At 40.3% G+C, this 10,864-nt stretch overlaps 1 protein-coding gene across 3 annotated transcripts in view; it reads left to right on the forward strand.

The window, feature by feature from the left end:
• LOC111869377 (SNF-related serine/threonine-protein kinase) overlaps positions 1 to 10,864 on the forward strand; it is a 56,466-nt gene that overhangs the window by 39,744 nt on the left and 5,858 nt on the right. The window contains exons 8-9 of one of the 3 annotated variants that reach the window (XM_033753406.1): positions 2,810 to 4,582; positions 7,573 to 7,640. In XM_033753406.1, coding sequence (XP_033609297.1) covers positions 2,810 to 4,582; positions 7,573 to 7,596 — 1,797 coding nt within the window. In that variant the 3' untranslated portion in view covers positions 7,597 to 7,640. Of the gene's footprint in view, positions 1 to 2,809; positions 6,570 to 7,572; positions 7,641 to 10,864 lie in introns of those variants that run through there. The other 2 variants (XM_023860871.2, XM_023860872.2) reach the window with 2 other exon arrangements.

The raw sequence follows: 10,864 nt of genomic DNA on the forward strand, positions 1-10,864 counted from the left end.
CAGCACTCCCAAAGAGACCACATGTCCTGCCGCATATATATATATATATATATATATATATAACATTCGCCCGTTAAAGGTTAATCCTATGTCACCTAAAGCATTATGTAGGTACTAAGTCTGCTCCAAAACTAAAGTCAGTTTTAGCATTTTGACATGACATTGTTACCAGAAGACTGCAGTGAGTATGTACTATCATAAAAAGCTGAAGTTTCATATGATGTGAGTTTGTTGTTATATTAGTAGGCGCAGTAGGGGTACGCGGTAGCGTAGTGGTTAAGGTACTATGCTACAAGCCGGAAGGTCACGGGTTCAAGTCCCGATGAGGTCATTGGATTTTCTCAATTGACCTAATCATTCTGGCCGCACTAGGCCCTGGGGTTTACTCAGCCTCTAACAGAAATGAGTACCAGGAATTAATTAAATAATTTTCTTGGGGAGTGAAGCACGGCCGGTGTGTAAGGCTGACAACCTTACCACCATCTTTGAGCCGATTTTCAAGGTAATGTGGGACCCTTAACATCTCACAACCCTATGGGCCTTCACGGCCTGTTACAGGGATAGCTTTACTTTTTTTTTTTACTTTATTAGTAGGCGCAGTAAAAAGAAAAGTAAAGGTATCCCTGTAACAGTGCGTGGAGGCCCATAGGGTTGTGAGATGTTGAGGCTCCCACATTTTCCAGACAGTCGGCTCACAGATGGTGGTGAGGGTGTCAGCCTTACATGCCCGCCGCTCTTTATCCCCAAGAATATTCTGGTACTCCTTTCTGTTAGAGGCTGAGTCAACTCCAGGGCCATAGTGCAGCTGGAAGTATTAGGTAAAATGAAAAATCCACCTCATCAGGATTCGATCATGCGATTAGTAGGCATATTAAGCTCATTAAATAAAGAGGGATGAGCATGTAATGTGCAGGAGGGAAAACATGACAGCATTTCATTTTAAGATCCTGTGATTGGGAACATTTGGGGGACTTGGCATAGATGCAGTCTGGTCTTCAGTAATATTTGTACTGACTTGCCACAGGCAGTTCACTAGAGGCCAGTGGTAAGTGTGAAAGTATTTATATGGTGTGTACTATAAGGCAAGTGAATTTTATTAAATAAATTATGGGTTTGAATTGTATTTATTTCTTTTAATAGGGTAGTATATTTATGTTGATTGACCTGCCTCTTGAATATGAGAATAATATTAAAGTAGATCTTGGAGAAATACATATAGCACTGGTGATTTTGAACTATTAGGAGGCTTATTATTATCCTCCCACCTCCAGCAGAGTTCCGTATGCATTTCTTTCCTTTTCGTTATATTCAGACTGTTATAACCCCTTTTTTATTTCATTAGCTTAACAATATTGTGTGACCTGTATAAATCGAAGTGTTCTTTGTTGTATAATATTTTCCATTCTCTATTTATCTCATTTCTCTTTTGTCCATATGTTATCCCATGCATTCTTTTAACTCTTGCTGTTTATGTCTTCCCCCCTAAAGGTGTAGACAATGTTTTACAACAGTACAGACTCTCTGGTACATGTCTTAACCTGCAGCACTGGGGAAGTAAGTGGGATGACCCTAGATGATTTATTTAGAATCTGTATTAACACTTTGCGGACCTGCGATTTAAATATTTAAATCACCCTGGGGACCGGCATTTTTATACCTACTACCCTAACTTGTGCACAGTTCACTTTAAAAATTAATATAAAATTTCCTAATTAATTTTATGAACTAAAATATTTGGAGAACACTTTCAAATGCTCCTAGAAGTGCTTGAGAATGTGATATTTCTGGAAACATTCCCCTTTGTGAAGTGGCATTACAGAGAACTTGCAAATGTAGACATGCTTCTTTTTTTGTGAACTGTGGAAACACGACATTGCCTAGAAAGATGCTTCTCCTTGGAATGTTCACTCTTCACAGTTTTCATGAGGGTATGTTTCCGCATATCACCCGAGAGTTGCCCTGTGGGATGCACATGAGGCTTGCGTGGGGTGGGATTGGATGGGCACGGTCGCACTAAGTCTGTGTCTGACTCTGGTTCTGCCGCCACCATCTGGTCTGTAGCCCAGGGCTTTGCCACATTAATCAGAAATGCTTTGTATTTCAGTTTTGAATCAGGGTTTAGATTTTTGTGATTAAATTTTTTCTGTCCCCACAATGTTATTACTCCCATTATCGTCGGAGCTATGATCACTTTTACTGTCTGTGGCCACAAGTGGCCATAATTCTTTGCTCTCCCCTGTCACTTCTGCTCTCTCAAACACCATAACTGTGCATCTCACAAGGCAGGTCAGCTGGCTCAAAGAATTTGTCCTTGTCCATACCCCAACACTAACTACTGGCTGATACATACAGCTTGAAGTGCAACAAAGCATTATCGCTTATAGTGGCTTAAGAAAACAGCGAGATCAACTTACTGACAAGTAAGCGAATATTCCAGAGTTTTATTACGCCATTGCGTACAACTTGGGTGGCGCCAGAGAGATGTATAGTGTGTTGCAACTTATCGTGTTTTAAAAACCTGTTAACAGGTGAAAGGTCCGCCATGTTTAAAAGCAAAAAAACCTTTTAAAGGGTTCGTGGTCTGCAAAGTGTTAAGACTTTGCCACAGAGTTTGAGTTCATCATATCGTCATATGTTTTGTCTTATATCTGCATACTTCTAGACCAATTTATTTGATGGCCTGTAGAATTTATGCATTATTCTTTATTGTGTGTATTTTATCAAATCAACTTCAACATATATGAGTAGCTGATATGTGTTATTCAATTTCAGCACTAACTAATAACATTGTGTATGCTCTGTGTTACAGAATTATCGGGCACGCAAATGCAGCATCGTACAGGAGGAGGAGGACGAAGATGATATGAGCAGCTCAGGTCGTGAGGAGCTTACTGCTCCACACAACTCCCTGAATCGTCGTGGATCACGTTCAGAGGGGAAGCTAAATATTGCATTACAGGAGCGACTGGCAGAGTCAGAGCGACGCAAGGAGAAGGCTGCAACCACTTCATCGGGCCAGAAAGCTCCATCTCAGGCTAGCAGTGGTTCCCCAGGCATTCTGAGGGTTGCTGCCAGGGATGATACAAGTTCTCCAGCTGTCCCATCATGGGCCCCCCCAGCAAAGAAGACCTCCCCTGGCAGCAGCTTAGACATGAGACCAAAATCTGCAGCAGAGTCTACATCAAAGGAAAATGTTCCAGCAGCTTACATTCCTGGCAGTAACAAGTGGAAAGTCACTCCAAAGCAGCCTGGTCCAGTTTCACAGCCTCCCTCACTGCCAAGTGTGAGAGTCTCTTGTGTATCCAGTACATCCATCATCACAGAGTCTTCCACTATATCCATACCTGTCCATACACTGTCGGCATCAGGGATACCGCTCCTTCCCAAATACAAGACAATGCCCACTCCAACTCGACCCATGCATTCTGTGCTTAGCTCTCCACAATTAGCATTAAATGAAATCTTTGAAGAAGGTGATGGTGGTGAAAATTTAGGGCCACGTCCCAGTTCCCGAGTTGTAGGTCGTCAGCAAGGCCAAGGGAGACCTGGAGGCTATGAACAGCGCCGTAGCAAATTTCACAAAACCAGAACAGCTTCATGCAGCTCGTCAGATGCAAGTGATGATGACAGTGAAAGTCGAAAGAAAAGGGCTCATAAACTGGGTGAAACTGGGAAGTCCTTGCCACAGCGTAGAGATTCCCATGATGACTCTAGTGACTCGCAAGACCCAGGGGGAAGTGGGGGGACAGGTGGTGGTGGTGGAGGGGGAACACCTGCAGGTGGGACAGAGTGTGGAAGTGGGCCTCCAGCAGGAGCAGGAGCTGACATATCTGACAGCTCACGGACGTCTGGGGGGAACAGTAATGCAGGAAGTGGTGGGAAGCGTCAGTGCAGTGAAGCATCCCAACAGCCCTCCCTGAGCCGACGTCACAGGACAGGGAGGCGCAGGGCTGGTGAGACAAGATTGCGTGAAAGTCAGTCCCTGAACAGGATTACTGAGGTTCAGGAAGCAGAGCAGACTTGTAATTCATCTGTTGTGACATCACGCTCAACTTCTAGTTCTGCCTCCTCTCCCAGAGTGCGTGGGTTTGGTGCAAGGTTTCTGCAGAGCTGGTCTCTGGCAGGATCCACACCAAAACGAGTGGCAGGTAGTGAGGTTAAGAGTAGCACCCAGCAATCTGATGTGGCTTCTGTTTTGAACAGCACAGCAGGACTGCAGGTGGCTCCCAGATCCCCCAACACCTTGGAAACAAATTGTTGTGCTGAAGAGAAGGAGAATTTCTGCCACATGGGTGTGTCAAAGAATACTTCTCCCATGACAGAAAAGCAAAAAAGTGGTGGCAATAAGAAAGGACGCTTGTTAGGGCGTTACTTTCAAGTACACAAGAAACTCTGTCTCCCATTGCCAGGATTATTCAATCGTGGACGCTTATATAAAGCTCAGTCTTGTGGTTCCATCGTTCGAGATCGTGTTGTGCCACCATCTCCGGCTTCATTGCTGCTGTGCAGTGATGACAGATGGTGTCCTGTAACTTCAGGCAGTAGTACCAAGGGGGCAGGTCCTGATGATAATAGGCACATGGTAAGTAATGGCAATGCGGGTGATATTAATCAGAATCTTGGGCTTAGTGATGCTCTGGTTATGGCAGATGGTGTCATTCCTCTTGGTGCTACATGTCCAGGGATTGATATGTGTCAGATCCACCTGGGAGATGCATCCAAGCGTTGTAACCTCTGCTGACATGTAACTTAATGAAGTTTGAAATATATTAGATTGGGCAGATGGAAAATCTGGTATTATATAGTATTTATAGCTTAACTTAATGTTTTTTTTTTATTTAGATATAGTGCATATTTTTGTGTACCAGTTGCCATAACATTTCTACCCAAGGTTTCTGAGAACAGTATGAAACCAAGTCATTTGTTGTTGTATTCTGAATAAAAAATGTTGTCTGTTGTAATATTTGCAGTACATTTGTTGCTACATACATATGTATATACCTAGCAAACTGTCATCATTTTGCAAACAAGTTGGAAGTGGTTCTTGTTGTACAGTGTTATAAGCATATGTAGTTCATTGCTATCTTGCAGCTTGGGTAGGTGAGTCAGGTCTAGCTAGAACTGCAGAGGGTGGAATATATTCCCTCAGATTTCCAGATCTTCTCACTGTGACAAGTTATATGTAACTTGCATTGTTGTGTCCCATGTACCATATCTTAATAAGAGTTTCAAACCTAATCATTAAAGGACTCGCATAATAAGTGACAGTCATTTTGTTCCATTGAAATCAGTGACATGATCTGCATGTTCTGTTCAGAGGTCTTCTTTTCCATTAGAAGGATCACCATAAGTCCTGATGATGAATATGGAGATCTCTGAAGTGTTGGTTTTCAACTCAACATTTTCGTATATGATCGCCCGAGAAGATTTTAGCACATTTATTTGCTGTGAAAGCTTCAAATCTTACATGTTCTATATAGTTGGGTTAGTAATGAATTTGTAACAACATTTTTATACATGTGCATACATTATTTCATTTTGGATTTTCTAACCCAGTTCGGGTGGAGTTCAGAAGACCGTTTTGTGATAAAATATAGTTTAATCTCATATTCAGTATTTGACAAGTAAGGGACTGAGGTTGTGTACTTGTGAAGATTGTGCATCAAACAGTTTTACTTTCTTACAACCAATCTACAGGCTATGCTAGAAATGATAAGCTATTTCATATACATTGTGATGTCTATATCCAAGATAAATCTAAAGCGTTAAAAATAAAACATTTTACATATTTGTTCCCTCTTATAAGTACTGTTTGAATTACATAAAGTAGAAAACCAGCCTCTAAGCATCAACCAGACTGGATTGTGGTAAGCTTGAGAGATCCCCATTCCACTTAATGAGTTCGCTGGTAAGAAAAAGGAAACATAGTCACTTTTAATTTACACTTGGTTACTTTATCAGGCATTTTTGCACTAATGACATTAAATTGAAGCCTGTCCATTGCAGCTTACTTGGTTGCAGTACCTTTATTTGTGATCATAATGCTGCAGAAAGTCAAGTGATTAGCTTTGGAGAACATAATGATGTTATGGAGAATATCACGCTCTTACATAGATACTTTTGCTAGACTGACTAATGTCACTTCCTCTGGTAACTGCTTATATGCCCTGTGGTCTGGCCTTATAGTGATTTTGTCCCTAGTATTTTTGCAATTCTCTGTCTGGCTGAGCTTGTATTACATTACTTTTGAATCAGTATTACATCTCAGTCCTAGGTTCCTTACTATATCTTACATTCACAATAACTTGCACAATACAACCAAGTCTGCACATTCCTACAGCTTGTGTTATCTTCTTCAAAGACCTAAACCCACATAAAAGTTTGGCACACTGCTGCACTTGAATGTTCCTTCCCATTTGTGAAAATGGAAGGATGTGGTAAGTTTTGGAAACCACAGTGTTGAACTGGGGGCAGAAGTTAATACAGTTAATTAGTGTGTGTCTCAAATACTTTCTGTAAATTTTGAAAATCAGCTGTGGTTTTATTGTGTAGTGATGGTGTACCACAGTGTCCATATTGGTAAGGGAATGTTATGTAAAACGATTCTCATGAATGATAATGTCTTATATGTTTGTTTCTGAATTTTATTAATTTTTGAAGTAATTGAATGACATGTATGTTTGTACCTTGCTAAAGTAAGATACAAAACATGTTATTTTATATTGAGTTGATATGGTACACAAATTTCAGTACTTTTAGATACATACAGTCAACTCTCGATTATCCGGGATAATGGTGGGGATGGAAATCACGATTAATCGAAAACCCGGTTAACACAAATTTTATTAAAAGTAGTACTGTAATACTGTACCTTCATAATACTATAGGCCTACCTGTATTTAAATTTATTCAACCTCATTTTTATGTCATCTCATGGCCTATTTAATACTTTTTTTTTTTACATTACACTGAAGTATGAATTAGTTATTTCAATCACAGTCTTCAACAACATCCAACACTTTTTACGAATATTTACACTTAACACTTAAAAAAATTTAATATTGTCGTTTACTTTTTCGCGGCATTTTCCTTTTTCTGTTGAATACTTAACACAACACGCTTCCTTTTACACCCTGACATTTTGCTAAGGCACTTGAAGATCGATACAAAGAGACCAATTGGGGCGGTGTATCTATCCTTGAAACTTTCCACAAATCCTTGCATTCTTTCACCCCTACCCTAGAACATTGTGTTAGCATAACGGGACCAAAGAATGCAGAGCTCGGTTCACACTAGTGCGAAAATAGTGTTACAACTCACCATGTGAAACAAAAAGTGAATGAATATTAAACAACATATAAGCCTCAAAAAAGCCCCAGTAGCCACGGTTAAGCCGCAAACCGGTTAATCCGCCCCCGGATAATCGAGAGTTGACTGTACTTGTTATCTTTGTACAGCAGTTCTGAAATGCAGTCAGCTGGCAGCTGCTTTCTTGAATAACATAAAATGTCAGAAGTAACCAGGTTCCACAAAAGCAACATGTATCTGCCTGGCTCTCAGTCTGTGTTTCAGTTTCAGGCACCAGTACATATATAGTTCCAGAAAGTTCTGGGACAAGTGATGCATCTGCACTGTGGAAGGTAGGCTGATGCTTGTTGAGACATGCATTCCCCCTGAGAATGGTTAGTGGATTTGTTCAGTTGCCATTAAACTAGCAGAAGTGATAGATCCCAGGGGAGACTGCACTGTGAGGGAAGTCCCTAAGTAGGGAAATGAATTGCTGTGGCCTGCAGGCTAGCAGATTTGTGACAGCAGTTGGGAAAATTGGTGATGGAAGCATTGAGTGTGTTTAGAATAGTCTATGGCAAACAGAAGCAGAATTCATAATGAGTGGCTTCAATGTGGGACCTGTCTCAGAGCTTGAAAGTACCACATTTTTTAGACACTCAGGGTGGTTTTTGTGAAACTTCATATGAGTAGTATTCTGTTTTACACTTCTTAATCTTTCACTTTCTAAGTCCTGAAGCCATTGATTACAGTGTGATGATTGTGCAAATTTCTGAAGTAAGATCAGCATTGCCATTATTCAGTGAAAGATTACAGAATTTTTTTTTGTGGCAGTAGATATTTGAACATCCATAAATTTACTTGGACATCCCCTGATGGCAAGATACACAGTCAGACCATATTTTGATAGATAGGAGACGGCACTCAAGTATACTTGATGTCCAATCATTCAGGGCAGCAGATTGTGGTACTGACCACTACCTGGTGGCAAAGGTTAGGGAAAGACTGGCAGTGAGCAAACAAACAACACGCAGAGTTCATATGGAGAGGTTGAATCTCAAGAAATTAAATGAGTTAGAGGGTAAAGAGCAGTATTGTGTTCAAATCTCAAATAGGTTCACGGCTTTGGAAACTGAGGTGGATGTTAATAGAGCTTGGGAAACTATTAAGAGAGAATATAAAAATGTCTGCCAAAGAGAGAGTACATTATTATGAACCGAAGAAGCATAAGCCTTGGTTCGATGAAGGATGCTCAGAATTATTAGATCAAAGAAAGCAGGATCCAAGTGAGTTAAATGGGGATAATCTGAACAATATAAGACGTGAAACCAGCAGGCATTTCAGGAACAAAAAGAGGGAATACCTGAAAAACAAAATTTATGAGCTTGCAATGGACAGTAAGAACAAGTACATTAGAGACCTGTATAGAGGAATAAATGACTTTAAGAGGGGTTACCAGCCTAGCAGTAACTTCTTAGTGAAGGATGAGAATGGTGATCTGCTTGCAGATTCCCACAACATTTTGAATGGGTGGAGGAACTACTTCTCTCAGTTATTGAATGTACATAGGGTCAGTGATGTTAGGCAGACAGAAATCGATACAGCTGAGCAGTTAGTACCTGGTCATAGCCCTTTTGAGGTTGAAAGTGCTATGGCGAAATCGAAACGGTATAAATCGCCAGGTAGTGATCAAATTCTGGCTGAACTTATTCAAGAAGGCGGAGAAATATTACATTCTAAGATCTACAATCTAATTACTTCTATTTGGTATAAGGAAAAATTGCCTGATCAGTGGAAGGAGTCTATTATTGTACCAGTGCACAAGAAGGGTGATAAAACTGACTAGTAATTATCGGGGGATATCACTGCTATCAACTTCATATAAAATTTTGTCCAATATTCTTCTTTCAAGGTTGAGTCCCTATATAGATGAAATTATTGGGAATCATCAGTGTGGGTTTCAACGCAACAGATCAACTACAGATCAGATCTTTTGCATTCGTCAGATATTGGAGAAAAAATGGGAGTATGAGACAGTACATCAGCTATTCATAGACTTCAAGAAAGCCTATGATTCAGTTAGGGAAGTACTGTACAATATTCTAATAAGAGTTTGGGATACCCATGAAACTAGTTAGGTTGATTAAAATGTGTATAAACAAAACGTATAGTAAAGTCTGTGTAGGTAAACATTTGTCTGATAAATTTCCTATCCAGAATGGTCTAAAACAGGGAGGTGCTTTATTGCCACTCCTTTTCAACTTTGCCTTAGAATATGCAATTAGGAAGGTCCAGGGAAACCAGGTGGGACTGAATTTAAATGAGACACATCAGCTGTTGGTCTATGTCGATGATGTGAATCTACTGGGTGATAATGTAGATACCATAAGGAAAAACAAACTTTAATTGACGCAAGTAAAGAAGTTGGTCTAGAAGTAAACACAGAGAAAACTTAAGTATATGTTACTGTCTCATTACCAAAATGCAACAGATGTTTTGAATATGTGGCACAGTTCAGATATTTGGGAACAAGGATAACAGATTGAAACCTGATTCAGGAAGAAATTAAGAGGCGATTGAACTCTGATAATGCTTGCTATCATTTAGTCCAGAACCTTTTGTCTTCTCGTCTGTTGTCCAAAAACGTAAAAATTAGAATATACAAAACTATAATTTTGCCTGTGGTTCTGTATGGGTGTGAAACTTGCTCTCTGACATTAGGGGAGGAACATAGACTCAGGGTGTTTGAGAACAAGGTGTTTAGAATATTTGGACCGAAGAGAGATGAAGTGACAGGAGGTGGAGAAAACTGCATAATGAGGAGCTTCATAACTTGTACTCTTCTCCAAGTATAATTAGAATGATCAAGTCAAGGAGGATGAGGTGGCAGGTCATGTATCACGAATGCGGGAGACAAGGGGTGCGTATAGGATGTTGGTGGGAAAGCCAGAAGGAAAGAGACCACAGGGAAGACCAAGGCACAGGTGTGTGGACAGTATTATAATGGATATTAGAGAGAGAGAGGATGGTATGGATTGGATAGATCTGGCTCAGGATAGGGACCAGTGGAGGGCTCTTTTGAACATGGTAATGAACCTTCGGGTTCCATAAAATACTGGGAAATTCTTGAGTAGCTGCAGAATTGGTGGCTCCTCCAGAAAGGCTCAGCTCCATGAGTAAGTAAGTAAGTAAGTAGATCTTTGAAGGTATGCAGCTTTTATTGGATTACTTCTTCAGGGAAACATTAACCCTTTGACGTGGTCATTTAAATTCCGCGGCCGCGGCTCCTGCGGTAATATATTCAGCCGGCCATTTAAATTTTGCTCGAAAATTATTTATTCATCATTGTTCTTAAATTCTATGAGATAGGAACATGAAACTTTCACTAAAATGATCTTAAATTGTGGTTTTATAACCTTACCTTATAATATGGGAGCCCTGTATCTCGGCCATGGGTGCAGGTTGTTTAGTATTTGAGCAGTGAATGGTACGCCTTGAAGGATGAAACTTTCACTAAAATGATCTTAAAAGATGGTTTTATAACCTTGCCTTATAATATGAGCACCCGGTATCTCGG

This window comes from Cryptotermes secundus, unplaced genomic scaffold (genome assembly GCF_002891405.2).
Source record: "Cryptotermes secundus unplaced genomic scaffold, Csec_1.0 scaffold584, whole genome shotgun sequence".
Classification (NCBI taxonomy): Eukaryota; Metazoa; Arthropoda; class Insecta; order Blattodea; family Kalotermitidae; genus Cryptotermes; species Cryptotermes secundus.